Source organism: Mytilus californianus, unplaced genomic scaffold (genome assembly GCF_021869535.1).
Source record: "Mytilus californianus isolate M0D057914Y unplaced genomic scaffold, xbMytCali1.0.p SCAF_4, whole genome shotgun sequence".
Lineage (NCBI taxonomy): Eukaryota > Metazoa > Mollusca > Bivalvia > Mytilida > Mytilidae > Mytilus > Mytilus californianus.
In genome coordinates, this window is record NW_026262690.1 from 477,952 (window position 1) to 495,707 (window position 17,756).

A 17,756-nucleotide genomic window follows, 5' to 3' on the forward strand; every position below is an offset into this window, starting at 1 on the left:
TTGTAAGTTTTTATTTAGACATGAGATTTGAATGTCCCCTTGGTATCATCCACCCCTTTTTTTCCTATTATTTACAAGGGGGTAGATGAATTGAATTTTGAACTAGGAAATGAAGTGCCTAACAATTAACCTGAAAATCTTCACAGAGGAAATACTTGAAAGAATACTTTTATCTTACTTGTATTTGTTTCCTAAGATTGTCTTGTCTGTTTAATCTTCTGCCTCGACGAGGACCACTGTCAAAATAATTACATAGTATAGCTATGGTGTCTTTAAATGTGAAATTTATTCATATCACAATAAGTAGTTCAAACACCTTAACTAAATTCAATAAAATATTTCTTTCTATGTCAAAATTAAGTTTTTAAAGGGGCACTAGCTACAAGATATATAAAAAATCTAAAATACGATTTTTTTCGTTCAATCATTAATGAAAGTGAAATAATGAAATAATAATTCGCTTTTGGCTGCCAGTATGGTTCAATTTTGTCAAAATAAGCTAAGAAACATTGATAATGAATTATTCACTTGCAAGTGAATAATTCGACCTCATTGAATCTGTATTCATGTGAACTTTAATTTAACCCCTTAGCTAGAGATGGATAAAGCATGAATCGTGTGTGATCAGTTATTTAAAGGAAAAGAATGTCAACATTGAAAGTGTAACAAAGGTAAATCATTTGATTGACTGGTTTCGATCCACAAAAAATCATTCTTTTACAGGTAAAAACGATGATTAACATATATTTTAATCTATAATAAGAAATTAAATAGACCTAGAAAAATCCAATTGCCCAAGTTCGCTTAATCTATTTATATCTATATTTATGTTTATATCGCTTATATGACATTCGGAGGTCTTCGGAGGTCAACTCGATAGTTAATTAGATGACGTCTAGAATAAAATACACACAAAACGAAGCTACATATTATCGAGCCCATGCCCTGTAAATTGTTTATTTTAGAATTTTAATAATTTGGATAAATGTTTTACATTGTTATAAATCAAATATGAGAATTTGAATCAAATCGGTGAACATGAATTTGACAGCTAATGCCCCTTTAATTATGATATTCATGTTATTTTAATTATGATATTCATGTTATTTTAATTATGTTATTCATAAAAGTTATTTTAATTATCATATTTCTATTTGTATATCAGTTACCATGTTGTTTTGAACTACAGGAAGCACACAATTGACATATTTTGTTATGGTAAAACAGAATTGAGGATAAGAAAATTAAAAGATAGGATTTTAAAAAAGATATTCCAACTTTTTACATGTAGTAAAAATTTACAAGAATCATTTGACCCAACACAATATTCAAACACCTGAACCACCAAAATTTCCAATGGCAAATATTTCATGCAATTTCAAAGGAAAAAAAATTAGCAATTTATCAGTCGGTACGACAGAAGATGGAACCAAAGAAGGGACTTATGATTTTTGTCGAGCCTTCGACTTTTGTCGAAAAAGCGAGACATAGCGATCCTACATTCCGTCGGTGTCGGCGTCCACAAATATTCACTCTGTGGTTATAAGTTTTTGAAATTTTAATAACTTTCTTAAACTATCCTTGATTTCTACCAAACTTGGACAGAAGCTTGTTTATGATCATAAGATAGTATCCAGAAGTAAATTTTGTAAAAAAAAAATTCCTGTTTTTCCGTATTTTACTTATAAATGGACTTAGTTTTTTTGCCAGGAAACATTACATTCACTCTGGTTAAAGTTTTTAAAATTTTAATAACTTTCTCAAACTATCCTTGATTTCTACCAAACTTGGACAGAAGCTTGTTTATGATCATAAGATAGTATCCAGAAGTAAATTTTGTAAAAAAAAAAATTCCTGTTTTTCCGTATTTTACTTATAAATGGACTTAAGTTTTTTTGCCAGGAAACATTACATTCACTCTGGTTAAAGTTTTTAAAATTTTAATAACTTTCTCAAACTATCCTGGATTTCTACCAAACTTGGACAGAAGCTTGTTTATGATCATAAGATAGTATCCCGAAGTAAATTTTAAAAAAAAAATTCCTGTTTTTCCGTATTTTACTTATAAATGGACTTAGTTTTTCTTCCAGTTAACATTACATACAGTCTGCAGTTACAATTTTTAAAAACATTTATTAGATTCATAAACTATCCTGGATTTTTACCAAACTTAGACAGAAGCTTCTTACAATAAAAAAATTGTATCGAGAGGATTATTTTTATTAAATTTTTTCCTCATCTCATTTTTGTTGAGCCTGCGATTAACAGCAAAACTAGGCGAGACACTGGGTTCCGCGGAACCCTTACGAATTTTTCGGATTATCAGCCTCATCCTAGGTTTTGATGCCAATTGATAATAATGAAGGTGCTATTCCAGCGACAAGAAATAGTATGGATTATTATGATTATTATTACAAATCACTCACCCTTTTCAGATTATCAAACTTATCTGTGGTTTGGATGAAAACCTTCATCAAAATTTGAAGAGGATCCCAATAAAACTGAAGGTACATGTCAAAAAAAATAATTTGGGCTATTTTTTTTTAGTTCCCCTCCAAACAATAATCCCTCATTAAGTTTTTCCTGTCAAAAACATCAGTGGTTCTGATGAATGGAAATCTGAAAAGGGTACAATAAAAAACTGAAGGCACTATTTGATGAGAGGAGGAAGGCATCAAAAACATTATACCTCATCATTTTTGTTGCATAGGGAATGATAAATTTCTGTTCCTTAAAAAGACTTTACAATTGTAAAATACTTTTTCATTGAGTAATTTAGCAATCACCATTTTTCACCATACTGTAAAAGCAGTGACCATAACCCTGATACTGGTAAAAATCTGAGTTTCCAGATAAGGTCATTCCATTGCATGAATGAATCCAGAAACTCTTATTTCACTGACAATTAGTAAATAAAAAAGTACCATAAATTGCCAATTGTAAGGTTGATTTAAGTAATGTTCAGGGAATTGAAGCAGTGGAATAGAGATAAATATACACTTGAATAAATTATTTATAAATAAAAGACATGAATTGTTTCTTGAGAACATCTTTGAAATAGAAGGCATTATAACAATTAAGTAAAAAAATTCTTCTCGGTCAGAGGTATATGGCATTACAGTTGGACCAAATGTCAGATAGTTTCGCACAGACTGATGTAATCACAAAGTTACCCTTTAAGTGTTGTAATGTTGACATTAACATTTAATATTTTTTGTCAATAATTCTATTTACCCTCTGAGTGTTTCCTTGTCAACATTAATAATTACTTTTGTTCGTTAAGAATTTAATTTAACCAGGAAGTGATAACTAATATTACCGTTCAACAGTTGAATTATCAACATTCACAGTTAATATTCCGTCATCTACATCTACAGCAGCTGGTTTTCTCCATCTGTAAATGTATTAAGTTTTGTTTATTATATTACACTTTGAAGGTCACATACTTGAATAAAAAGTTAAGATGTATGTAAGACTTTTGTATCCTTTTTTATTGAGTATTATAAGTTAAGATGTATGTTAAGACTTTTGTATCCTTTTTTATTGAGTATTATAAGTTAAGATGTATGTAAGACTTTTGTATCCTTTTTTATTGAGTATTATAAGTTAAGATGTATGTTAGACTTTTGTATCCTTTTTTATTGAGTATTGTAAGTTAAGATGTATGTTAGACTTTTGTATCCTTTTTTATTGAGTATTATAAGTTCAGATGTATGTAAGACTTTTGTATCCTTTTTTATTGAGTATAATACTTCCTGCAAGTCATTTACATATTTGTTTTGGTTTGATTATATAATTACATGCCTAAAATTCAGAATTATGTTCCATTTAAATATACAAAAGTTGTGATAAACATGATAAAGAGGAAATAAAAGTTTTCTTGATACACATATACATGTAGTGAGATATTTATCTCAGACTTGTCAACATATACATGTAGTGAGATATTTATCTCAGACTTGTCAACATATACATGTAGTGAGATATTTATCTCAGACTTGTCAACATATACATGTAGTGAGATATTTATCATGTTTATCTCAGACTTGTCAACATATACATGTAGTGAGATATTTATCATATAATATTAGATTCAATCAAGCAGACAACATTACTACCATATAAGACATTTTTTACCTACCTTCTTCGTCTTTTAACTGGAGGCTGCTCAATCTGCAAATGAAAATATAATAATTTAGAATTAGTAATTCATGTAATTAGTATTGTATAAATTGAATGCAATATTTCATCAACAGAACCTCCTGTAGTTAAAAATTTACCTACTATGAAGATTTTAGTGTACATGTACAGCCTTTACCTATTGTGAACATTATCAATAAATGTATAACATTTACTTACTATGAACATTTATCTACATGTACATTTATCAACATGTACAGCCTTTACCTACTGTGAATATTTATCAACATATTTATAATATTTACTAACCATGAACATGATGCACATTTATCTACTTTACACATTTATCGACATGTACAGCCAGCCTTTACCTACTGTGAACATTTATCTACTATAAACATTTATAGACATGTACAGCCAGCCTTTACCTACTGTGAACATTTATCTACAATAAACATTTATCGACATGTACAGCCAGCCTTTACCTACTGTGAACATTTATCTACTATAAACATTTATCGACATGTACAGCCAGCCTTTACCTACTGTGAACATTTATCTACTATAAACATTAATCGACATGTACAGCAAGCCTTTACCTACTGTGAACATTTATCTACTATAAACATTAATTGACATGTACATTTGTACAGCAAGCCTTTACCTACTGTGGACATTTAACTACTATAAACATTTATCGACATGTACAGCCTTTATTGATCTACTATAAACATTTATCGACATGTACAGCCTTAATTACTTACTATGAACATTTATCAACATATTTATAATATTTACCAACCATGAACATTTATCTACATGTACATGTGTGTACAGCCTTGACCTACTGTGAACATTTATCAACATATGTATAACATTTACCTACAGTGAACATTTATCTACATGTATATTTGTGTACAGCCTTGACCTACTGTGAACATTTATCTACATATGTATAACATTTACTAACTATGAACATTTACCTACATGTACATGACTTGACCTACTGTGAACATTCATCTACATGTATATTTGTGTACAGCCTTGACCTACTGTGAATTTCTATCTACAAAGTAGTGGCAAAATAAAGTTAAGAGTACAGAAACTTCAAATTTGCCAATTTTTACATTTATGAAGGGACTAGACATAACTTAAGAACTGAACGGCAAAAGGGATGCCACCCATATTCAAACCTGATCTGTGTTTGTTGGTAATAAGCATTGTGTATATCTTTCAGAACATTTGGTTGTGGCAAAGTAAAGTTAGAGAACAGAAACTAATTTTGGGATGAACAAACTTACCAACAGACAATATTGTATACTTATAAGGCATAGTGACTGAACAACAGACCTCACTCTGGAAAGCCAACCTGACCACTGTCCAGAGCATGAAATTGATATCAATGCCAGACATGTCAGATTCATATAAGATTTATAAATACACATACATGTACCAGAGGACATATATGTATTTATACATACCAGAGAGGACATAGATATAAGATGTGGTATGAGTGCCAATGAGACAACCCTCCATCCAAGTAAAAATTTATAAAAGTAAACCATTATAGGTCACAGTACGGTCTTCAACACAGAGCCTTGGCTCAAACCGAACAGCAAGCTATAAAGGGCCCCAAAAATTACTAGTGTAAAACCATTCAAACGGGAAAACCAACAGTCTAATCTATATAAAAAACGAGAAAGAGAAACACTTGTGAACCACATCAACAAACGACAACTACTGAACATCAGATATATGTATTTATACATACCAGAGAGGACATATATGTATTTCTCTAATTCTTCGTCAATTTATCCCTTTCTGCACCCATTGTATAAAAAAATTTAATCAACGTCTGGTTCGTTTGATCTCAGTTCTTCATTGGTTAAAATCCGATTATGACGTCGAATTTACTTGCTTTCCTCTGAATTTCCTATTGTGACGGCATGAAAAAAGGCAACCATGCCAGATGACGTCCCATAGAAAGAACACAGATCATTCGAAAAGACGGAATAAGCTTGCCTGCATATTGTTTGAAAATCATTAGAGAAACAGATTCCACCACCAAATCTCGTGTAATACGATATTTATCCACTCTCGACAGTTAAATTTTAAATATTTAAAAATTTAACTGACTCGAGTGGATAAATATCGTATCACACTCGATACAGTGGTAGAATCTATATTTATACATAACAGAGAGGACATATATGAATTTATACATACCATAGATGTATTTATACATACCAGAGAGGACATATATGTATTTATACATACCAGAGAGGACATAGATATAGTTATACATACCAGAGATGACAGATTTATTTATACATACCAGAGAGTAAAAAGATGTATTTATACATACCAGAGAGGACATATATATATTTAAACATACCACAGATCACCTAGATGTATTTATAAATACCAGAGAGGATATTGATGTATTTATACATTCCAAAGAGGACATAAATGTATTTATACATACCAAAGAGGACATAGATGTATTTATATATACATACCAGAGAGGACATAAATATATTTATACATACCAGAGAGGACATTAATTTATTTATACATGCCATAGATGAAATAGATGTATTTATACATACTAGAGAGGAAATGTATTTATACATACCAAAGAGGACATAGATGTATGTAAACTGTTTTTCCGTTTAAATCCAACAATCTGCTGTCCTTGATTTTGTTGCTGATTAATTTTCTGCAGTGTTTGCCTTGCTTTTTTAAGTGCTTTCAATGCTTCCGTCTTTTTCTTGGATAAATTCATTATATTATTATTAATGTTATTCCTCACTCCTAAATTTTGCCTACGTGCACCTCCTCCTTGTAAACCACCTCGCCCTCTTCCACGGTTGGGTCTAGAATCATGCTGATAAAATCCTTGCTGCATATTTTGCCTTGGGATTTGTCCTTGTTGAATTTGTCTATTTTGTCGTTGGTTTTGACCTTGTTGTCTTTGTCTATTTTGTAAGCCTATTCTATTTTGCCTTGGACTCTGATTTGGTACCACTTGTCTATTTTGACCTTTTCTGCTTTGTTGCTGCCATGAATTTTGTGAGAAATAACGCTGCTGTCCTTGCCGATTTTGTTGTTGGTTCTGTTGATGTCCAGACTTCTGAACATGAAAGATAAATTAACATTTCTTTTTATATACCTAATAGATCATGATAGATAAGTATATTGTGTGTGTAATAATCAATAGCAATAAGTGTTGTATCAGCAATCCCTGATGAATTATAATACAATCAATAACACTAATGCTGTATCTGCCATCCCTGATGAATTAGATATCAGTCATAGTTGTAAAGGCTTTATCAAACCCCTTGTACCCCATAAATAGTGCTGCATCAGCCATCCCTGATGAATAAGTTATTAGTCACGGTTGTAAAGGCTTTATCAAACCCCTTGTACCCCTAAATAGTGCTGTATCTGCCATCCCTGATGAATAAGTTATTAGTCATGGTTGTAAAGGCTTTATCAAACCCCTTGTACCCCCTAAATAATGCTGTATCTGCCATCCCTGATGAATAAGTTATTAGTCATGGTTGTAAAGGCTTTATCAAACCCCTTGTACCCCCTAAATAATGCTGTATCTGCCATCCCTGGTGAATAAGTTATTAGTCACGGTTGTAAAGGCTTTATCAAACCCCTTGTACCCCCTAAATAATGCTGTATCTGCCATCCCTGATGAATAAGTTATTAGTCAAGGATGTAAAGGCTTTATCAAAACCCTTGTACCCCCTAAATAGTGCTGTATCTGCCATCCCTGATGAATCAGATATCAGTCACAGTTGTAAAGGCTTTATCAAACCCCTTGTACCCCCTAAATAGTGCTGTATCTGCCATCCCTGATGAATAAGTTATTAGTCATGGTTGTAAAGGCTTTATCAAACCCCTTGTACCCCCTAAATAATGCTGTATCTGCCATCCCTGATGAATAAGTTATTAGTCATGGTTGTAAAGGCTTTATCAAACCCCTTGTACCCCCTAAATAATGCTGTATCTGCCATCCCTGATGAATAAGTTATTAGTCATGGTTGTAAAGGCTTTATCAAACCCCTTGTACCCCCTAAATAATGCTGTATCAGCCATCCCTGATAAATAAGTTATTAGTCATGGTTGTAAAGGCTTTATCAAACCCCTTGTACCCCCTAAATAATGCTGTATCTGCCATCCCTGATGAATAAGGTATCAATCATGGTTGTAAAAGCTTTATCAAAACCCTTATACATTTTGTCTTTTTTTGGTTTTATCAGCTCTTAAAATTTTGAAAAAGTTTTGGATTTTCAAATATTTTGGGCTTGAGCATCACTGACAAGACATTTATTGTCGAAATGCAGTAAAAGTGGTGCCTTTAATGTTATTATCTGTATGATGTCATCTAATTGAGATACATGTATGTCACTGTTCCAAAGAGGGATATGAAAATAGACTTCCTGTTTGCCAGAGACTGGTTCCTGTCATACATACATTGTATAAATGCAACTGAAATCCAAGGATCTGGAAATTTTATTAAATTTTACCTTAATTTTGTCATCATTAAACTTGTTAAATGTACGGTGTTTGAAAATGCTCACAAATATCTACTATAGTCAATTAATCTGTAACCTCTACTAACAATATTTTTTCATGGGAAAACCTGCACCCAATTTATTTTATATCAATATATATATATAGATGGATAGATGTTTGCTGTCAAGTAGACAAGATGTTTGCCTAACCCAATGTTGCTTAAGGATGTACACCTCTGACAAATGTCTGAGGAGCCAAAAATTTCTAGAATTAAACTTTTTTTAACCTGATTTTTGGGTTTATATGTCTGTAAAAAAATAATTGGTGAAGAAAAAATCATATGGTGGTGCACTTTTTTGCTACGGCCATTTGAAAGTACCCAATTTTGATGATTTTCCCATTTTTCATCAATTTTTAGCTATTTTTGGGCTATTATCATGAAAAAAATCAGTTTCACAATTAAACTTTTTTTCATACTTTCACTAAAGATGAAGTGGACCAATCTGAATAAATTCAACTTAAAACAAGAGTGGACACACAGAAATGTCTCGCCTGTCGTGTATTTCTAATTGAAATTATGTTGAAAGTAAATGCTATCAGACATACATTATAAATTTTAAGCTGTAAATAATGAGATGTCGCTGCTGCTGATGCCTGAATCAACGCTAAAGCTGCTGCCAGGCCTGATGAAGACAACTATCATAGCGTCTTCATACTACTAATTGTTTAGGTTATTATCCGCTATATGAAGATATGTTGGATAACTGTGGTTAAGAGTGAAATAACTTAGTGATATACCATTGATATTGATTATTGTGATTAAAGATGGCAGTGAAGAATGAAAAAAACTAACATTGACCTATGAATCATGAAAATAAGGTCAAGGTCATATGAACCCTGCCAGACAGACAGATACGCCTTACAATCATTCCATACACCAAATATAGTTGACCTATTGCTTATTTTTAATAAGAAACAAAGTTCAGCATTAAAACTTAACACTGACCAATGAGCCATGTAAAAGGGGTTAAGGTCATATGATACCTGGCGGACAGACATAAACACCTGATAAACATTCCATACACCAAATATAGTTGACCTATTGCTTATAGTTGAACAAAAATAGACCAAAACACCAATTTTAACACTGAGGTCAGATAAAACCTGCGAGACAGACATGTACGTCCTAAAATATTTCCATACACCAAATATAGTTCACCTATTGTATATAGTATAAGAAAAAAGGACCAAAACTAAAAAACTTAACTTTGACCACGTGCACTGAACCATGAAAATGAGGTCAAGGTCAGATGACACCTGCCAGTTGGACATGTACACCTTACAATCATTCCATAATCCAAATATAGTTGACCTATTGCTGAAAGTATTAGAAAAATAGACCAAAATCAAAAACTTAACTTTGAGCAATGAACCGTAAAAATGAGGTCAACATGGTCAAGGTCAAATTAAAACATGCCAGACTGACATGTACATCATAAAATATTTTCATACACCAAATATAGTTGATTTATTTTATACAGTATAAGAAAAACAGACCAAAACACAAAAACTTAACTTTAACCAATGAACCATGAAAATGAGGTCAAGGTCAGATGACACCTGGCAGTTGGACATATACACCTTACACTCATTCCATACACCAAACAGTAGACCTATTGCATACAGTACAAGAAAAACACACCAAAACACAAATACTTAACTATAACCAATGAACCATGAAAATGAGGTCAAGGTCAGATGACACCTGCCAGTTGGACATGTTCACCTTACAATCATTCCATACACCAAATATAATAGACCTATTGCTTATAGTATCTGAGATATGGACTTGACCACCAAAACTTAACCTTGTTCACTGATCCATGAAATGAGGTTGAGGTCAAGTGAAAACTGTCTGACAGGCATGAGGACCTTGCAAGGTACGCACATACCAAATATAGTTATCCTATTACTCATAATAAGAGAGAAATTAAGAATACTAAAATTCTTAACTTTTTTTCAAGTAGTCACTGAACCATGAAAATGATGTCAAGAACAATGGACATATGACAGATGGAAACTTCATAACATTAGGTATCTATATACAAAGTATGAAGGATCCAGGTATTCTACCTTCTGAAATATTAAGCTTTTAAGAAGTTAGCTAACGCCGCCGCCACTGCCGCCGGATCACTATCCCTATGTTGAGCTTTCTGCAACAAAATTTGCAAGGTCGACAATTACTATAGGTAGGTGTTTTAATTTTAAATATAAAAAAACTTTATAAAATTTTGTTGCTTTTTCGTGTCAAATTTACCATGCTGTCAATTTTGTAAATTTGGGATTTTTCTCATTTTTTAGAACAAAAAGCATATTATTTCAACTTCTTTGTTATAAATGATTGAAATAAAATGCTTCGCTGGGCGCAGCATGATACGACCGCAGAGGTCGAACCCTGAACAGTTGGGGCAAGTATGGACACAACATTCAAGCTTGATACAGCTCTGAATTTGGATTGTGATTAAATATTTGACACAGCATAGGTTTCTGACACAGAAAGAATGTGGTCTAAGAACTTGAATTTTTTTAATTTACCTATTATGGTCCAATGTCCAAAATCAAAATACATGGTTAGATTCAGCATATCAAAGAACCCCATATATTCAATTTTTGTTGAAATCAAACAAAGTTTAATTTTGGACCCCAACTTAGATAAACTTGAAAACTGGGCCCATAATCAAAAATCTAAACACATGTTTAGATTCAGCATATCAAAGAACCCCAAGAATTCAATTTTTGTTAAAATCAAACTAAATTTAATTTTGGACCCTTTGGACCTTAATGTAGACCAATTTAAAAAACGGGACCCAAAATTAAAAATCTAAATACACGGTTAGATTTGGAATATCAAAGAACCCCAATAATTCAATTTTTGATGAAATCAAACAAAGTTTAATTTTGGACCATTTTGACCTCAATATGAACCAATTTGATAGCGGGGCCCACAAATAAAAAATCTAAATACATGGTTAGATTCAGCATATCAAAGAACCCCATATATTCAATTTTTGTTGAAATCAAAAAAAGTTAAATTTTGGACCCCAATTTGGACCAACTTGAAAACTGGGCCAAAAATCAAAAATCTAAATACATGTTTAGATTCAGCATATCAAAGAACCCCATATATTCAATTTTTGTTAAAATCAAACAAAGTTTAATTTTGGACCCTTTGGACCTTAATGTAGACCAATTTGAAAACTGGACCCAAAATTAAAAATCTAAATACATGGTTAGATTCGGCATAACAAATAAATAAATGTGGTCAAAGATTTTACAAATCTAATGCGCCATACTGTGCAATTAAAGATTACTTCTTGAAATTTTTCAATATTTGAAATTTGAAAAAAAAAAAAATATTTGAAGAATAATTCTTTTTAATTTCTAAAATCTGAAATGAGAAAAAATTGACCCCCCACAATTTCTTTTTACAACCCCCCCCCTCCCCCCACCTTTTTTTCCCCCAAAAAAATTCTTTCCCTCAAGATATGGTCATAATCTCAATTCAAATATCCAATGGAGTTTGCAACCATAATTACCCATTTAAATTTACCATAGTGCTAACTTAATCTATTTTATAATAGAATTTAAAATATAGTGTCAAATCTTTCATATGGATTTTTTTGTAAAAAAAAAAGATGCAACATTTGCAGATATTTTTACTGGTCTTCCTTTATAAATATGCATTTCTTTAAACATAATTTAAAAGCAGTGTAAGGGAAGTAACCAAAATGTTGTATTTGGATTACCTCCCTTACACTGTTTTAAATTATCTTAATTGTTCATTAACCATTACTTTATACATAATTCAAAAGCAGTGTAAGGGAGATAATTTCAATGATGTATTTGATTTATCTCCCTTACACTGCTTTAAATTATGTTTTGTACTAAAGTATTTGTCCATTAACCAGGACAACCTTGTTTTTCCCCCTTTTTTGCCCCTAATTCCTAAACGGTTTGAGCCATAACCCCCCAAAGTAAATCCTAACCATCCCTTTGTGGTATGGAAACTTGTAGTATAATTTCAGAGAGATCCATACACCGTTCCACAGTTATTGTCTGGAAACTAGAAAATGCTTATTTTTGGCCCCTAATTCCTTAACTGTTGGTACCATAACCCCCAAAATCAATCCCCACCTTCCTTTTGTGGTATTGAACCTTATGGTAAAATTTCAAAGAGATCCATTCACTTAAACTAAAGTTAGAGTGCGAAAACCAATGTGTCTCAAAAATTTTTTGCGGGCGTATAAAAATATATATATATATATCTGAGAAATTTGAAAAGAAAAAATTGATATGGGATGTACATGTTTCTGGTAAAATCATTTCTTGTACCCCTCATACATTTTCTCAACATTTTTGCTAATGAGACTGACTTGATTGTTTATAAAATTTGAAAATTTTATTACTCAATAAATTGCTTCGCTGAGCGCAGCTGGATACGACCGCAGATGTCCAACCCTGAAAAGTTGCGGTCAAAATGCAGTGATTTTGCTAGCGCTCGTCACTTTCGTTATTTACAAACCTGTTTTCAAAATGACGAAAGTATTTCAAATCAATCTCGTCACTTAAATTTGGAAAGTGTAAAAATATTTTCGCATGAAAATGCTATAGATCTACCTGTCTACATGTTTCTGACAAGTTTATGACCCTCAGCTAATTAACATTTACAACAGGTGTTATAAAGTTGTGATTACAGCTAATCCGCTTATCGCCATCGGATGGGTCACTAATCCGGTTAATTATTTTCCCCAGTAAAGTTAGTCAGTCTGCATTTTAATTTCAATATTTCTGAAGGCCAACGACCACAATTTGCAGTTCGTTTATCCTAGTTTCGTCATTTGAACAAAATTGTTTCCCCCCTGACAGTTCTCTTTTTAATTTCAATATTTCTAAAACGATCATAATTTGCAGTTCGTTTGTCGTAGTTCCGTCAAATGATCGTATTTTCGTCATTTTTGATATAAAACTTTCAATTTCGATTAAAAAGATAGAACTTTATTCAAAACGTTCAGAAAGGTTTTCACGTTAAAACCTTCCATCATCATCAACGAGTCAAACAGGTGCTTCTTTTACGATATACTGCGCATGCGTGAAAGTATTCCTATAGACACTAAAAGGATAAATAAGAAATTAATTTAGTGCCGAAATAAATGAGAGAGACAAATATAGTTCTTACTAAGCAAATTGAAATAAAAAAATGATAATTTCCTGCCTTTTTTTAAACACGAACCAATCCGTAGATGAATCCTGATACATTCTGAATTTATTATCTACTTGTCACTTCCCGTTTACATTTCATTTGAAAATTGAAAGTAAACGTGATCAATTCTCGATTAATTTACAATTTACAGTTATTGGAATCGTTCCATGTGAATTTTTACAAATCCTTGGTTCCAACTTTATAGAAATTAATTCAAAATATCGATTTAAACGTTTTATAAGGATAATGATTATGCAGTGTAATAGTCTTACAAAGTTTAACAAGTTTATTTATCATGTTTATACTGTGATTCCTGGTTTCAAAAAACGGAACCCAACTTTTGTTGATCAGGAACGTCCCCTGAAACTAATTGAAGTTTAATTTTGAACTAGATTTTCAGATCTTATATCCTAATCTTCATATTTTAGTGAAACATCAGTCAAATCATGCAATTACTGCCTAGTAAATTGATGCCTTAGATCTTCAAAGTCTGACAAAGATGTATAGCTAGTAATATGAATACATCCTTGGTCCCTTGCTGTTACCCAAAATAACGTTGATTTTGATATCGCGCAAAAGTGACTAAAGCCCTCAAAATCCTAGCTTAAACCCTGGAAAATGGACACATTATTCGCGTTTGATACAGGTCTGAATTTGGATTGTAATTAAATATTTGACACATAATAGGTTTAGTCAAAGAACTTAAAATTGGTTGTATGATTTGAATTTATATTTAATTTTTTGCTTTTGTGCAATACACTATCATGACTATGCTGTTGCAAAATTTGAAGAAATTTTCTTTTTAATTTCTGAAATCTGAAATGAGAAAAATTGTAGCCCCCCCCCCCCCCACACATTCTTATTTACCCCCCCCCCCCCCCCCCATTTTTTTCAACTCCCCCTTTCCCTGTTGAATATTAACCCCCCTAAAAAAAATATTTGAAGAAATTTTCTTTTTAATTTCTGAAATCTGAAATGAAAAAAATTGTATCTCCCCCCTCACAAATTCTTATTTACCCCCCCCCCCCCCCCCCCCCAAAAATAAATTTTTTCAACTCCCCCTTTCCCTTATTCCAAAAATAATCTCAATTCAAATTTCTAATGGAGTTTGCAACCATAACTGCTCAATTAAATACATCATAAAATATTAAAATATAAAATGACATACAGTCATGGTTAAAATTAATATTAATTAAAATAGTAACTTCTAAAAATAAATTTACAGCTAATCATCTCAAGACAATCATCATTTCTTAATACATAATTTACAAGCAGTGTAAGGGAGGTAATCAAACATATATACAATAGTATTCTTTAAATGGATTGGATTACCTCCCTTACACTGCTTTTAAATAGTCTAAATTGTCCTTTAACCATAAAAACCCTTGTTTTCCCCCTTTTTTGCCCCAATTGCTAAATGGTTTGAGCCATAACCCCCCATAACCATCCCTTTGTTGTATTGAAACTTGTGGTACAATTTCAGAGAGATTCATACACTTAAACACAAGTTATTGTCTGGAAACTGCAAAAATGCTTATTTGGGCCCCTTTTTTGGCCCCCAATTCCTAAACCTTTGGGACCATAACCTCCAAAATCAATCCCAAACTTCCTTTTGTGGTTATAAACCTTGTGTTAAAATTTTATTGATTTCTATTTACTTATACTAAAGTTATTATCCGGAAACCATCTGTCTTCGGACGACGCTGACGAAGACGACGACAACGTGATACCAATATACGACCAAATTTTTTTTTATTTTTGCGGTCGTATAAAAACTACTTATTGTAAATACACAATTTTTTCACAGAGTTAAGTTTGATTATGATATTTTTAAAATTCATTGATATTTTCCACTTGTATCACATGTTTTGGAAATAATTCCAGAACGAGATTTCAACAAGACTAAAACGTCAGAGGAATACATCCTTATCTTTAAAGTAAATAAACTGTTAACCCAGAGGTCAGAGGAATACATCCTTATCTTTAAAGTAAATAAACTGTTAACCCAGAGGTCAGAGGAATACATCCTTATCTTTAAAGTAAATAAACTGTTAACCCAGAGGTCAGAGGAATACATCCTTATCTTTAAAGTAAATAAACTGTTAACCCAGAGGTCAGAGGAATACATCCTTATCTTTAAAGTAAATAAATTGTTAACCCAGAGGTCAGAGGAATACATCCTTATCTTTAAAGTAAATAAATAGTTAACCCAGAGATATGGATTGCCTGTAGTCATATATAGTAGTGGTGAAACTATTCACTGAAGAAACAATGAACCACCATATTTTTGTTTGGTTCCATTTTTGATTTATTTCATCCATATTTCAGTTCGGTTCCAGTCTTGATAAATTTGAAGTTATAATTTTCTATTGGCCACTCAAAACTACAAATTGTTAAATGTCTCTATGAAAATGGCTGTTGAATGTTGAATAAATAAACATCTAAAATCTTTATGTATTTCAGCTACACTAAAGGAACAGCAGGTTTACTAAACACAAAAAAAAAACAGAATAAAGGTAGTTTGGTATATTAGACTACATGAGTACATGTATTAATTCAAAGTATTGATTATGTATCGTATCTAAATGTATCGTATTGTGACCCTTGTATTGTATCGTATTGTCACCCTTGTATTGTTTCGTATCATTGGTAGGTGTATCATTACAGCCATATAGTTCCCTGTGTGACAAACATTTACAACTGTTGAAACTGCTGATGCTGGAAACAGAATGTTCTTGCTTCTGCGATTCTTGTAGCAGTTGCAAAAAACTCTATATTGAAATATTGAGGAAAAATACTGGTCCTTTGTGGGTTTGCAACAGATTTTCAAGATTTCCCTTATTTCAAGCCAAAGTCCGTACAGAAATGTAAAAAAAAAATATAAAAAAATATGGGAGCAAAACGTCAAAAAATATCTAGAAAGGATTGGAAAAATCCTGGTCTTTTATATAGGAAACTCCTATTCCAGAAATATCAACCTAACTATTGAGCCTTTTATAGCTTACTTTATGGTATGGGTTTAAATGGTGACCTATATTCCGTGTTTCCATTCTATAGTTGTTCACTTCCTAGTCCTTTGGTCTCTGGTGTATAGTTGCCTCATTGACGTTCACACAACATCTCCTTACTTTTTTTAAATGTGTCAACAGGCCACAATATTCCTTTTCCAGATGCAGTCCTTTGGCAAAATGTTGGTCAGTCAGAACAAAATGCATTCTTAATCTGTAAGTCCTCATTATGGAAATAAGGGTGCATTTAACCAATAAGTAATTGGTTTACCTTTTGTCTATTAAGTGGACTAACTCCTGATAATTGTCTCTGTAAAGCTTTAGCACCCAAGTTTCTCTTTAACCCTCTAAAATTTCTTTGCCCTCTGCCTTTCTGTACTCCTCCATATCTTGTCCCTCTGAGTCCATCGTCTTGTCTGTTTCCTCCTCTACCCCCTCTATCAGATCTCCCACCACGACCTTGATTTCTACGACCTCTACCACCTCTCCCTGACTGACTGTTAAGTCTGATTATGTCATCTGCAATGGAATGAGAGTTAACATTCATCACATTTTCATATGTTTACATTTTGTAAATATCACCTAATTGTTTTTCAAAGATTTTACCAAAAAAGTTCATTCGTCAGCCTGAATCACAAAAGTTTAAGAAAAAATACATGTTGTAGTGGACTCAAAAACTGTTAAGTTTGGAGATTTTTTACTGACTTGCTTCTACTTATTTGAGTTTTAAGATTTTCTCATTATTGTGCCATTTAATGTTCAATTTTTATAAAGTAATGATTCAAAACAATAACACTGGAAAAACTTTCCCTCATTTG

At 32.1% G+C, this 17,756-nt stretch overlaps 1 protein-coding gene across 2 annotated transcripts in view; it reads right to left on the reverse strand.

Moving 5' to 3' along the window:
* LOC127737233 (uncharacterized) overlaps nucleotides 1-17,756 on the reverse strand; it is a 50,868-nt gene that overhangs the window by 7,232 nt on the left and 25,880 nt on the right. For both annotated transcript variants that reach the window (XR_007999282.1, XM_052247771.1), the window contains exons 2-6: nucleotides 17,210-17,457; nucleotides 6,776-7,273; nucleotides 4,142-4,173; nucleotides 3,320-3,394; nucleotides 179-236 (exon numbers count right to left, since the gene is read on the reverse strand). Coding sequence is in view for 1 of the 2 variants with exons in the window: in XM_052247771.1 (XP_052103731.1) it covers nucleotides 179-236; nucleotides 3,320-3,394; nucleotides 4,142-4,173; nucleotides 6,776-7,273; nucleotides 17,210-17,457 (911 nt within the window). In the remaining variant the exon portion in view is untranslated. The remainder of the gene's footprint in view (nucleotides 1-178; nucleotides 237-3,319; nucleotides 3,395-4,141; nucleotides 4,174-6,775; nucleotides 7,274-17,209; nucleotides 17,458-17,756) is intronic.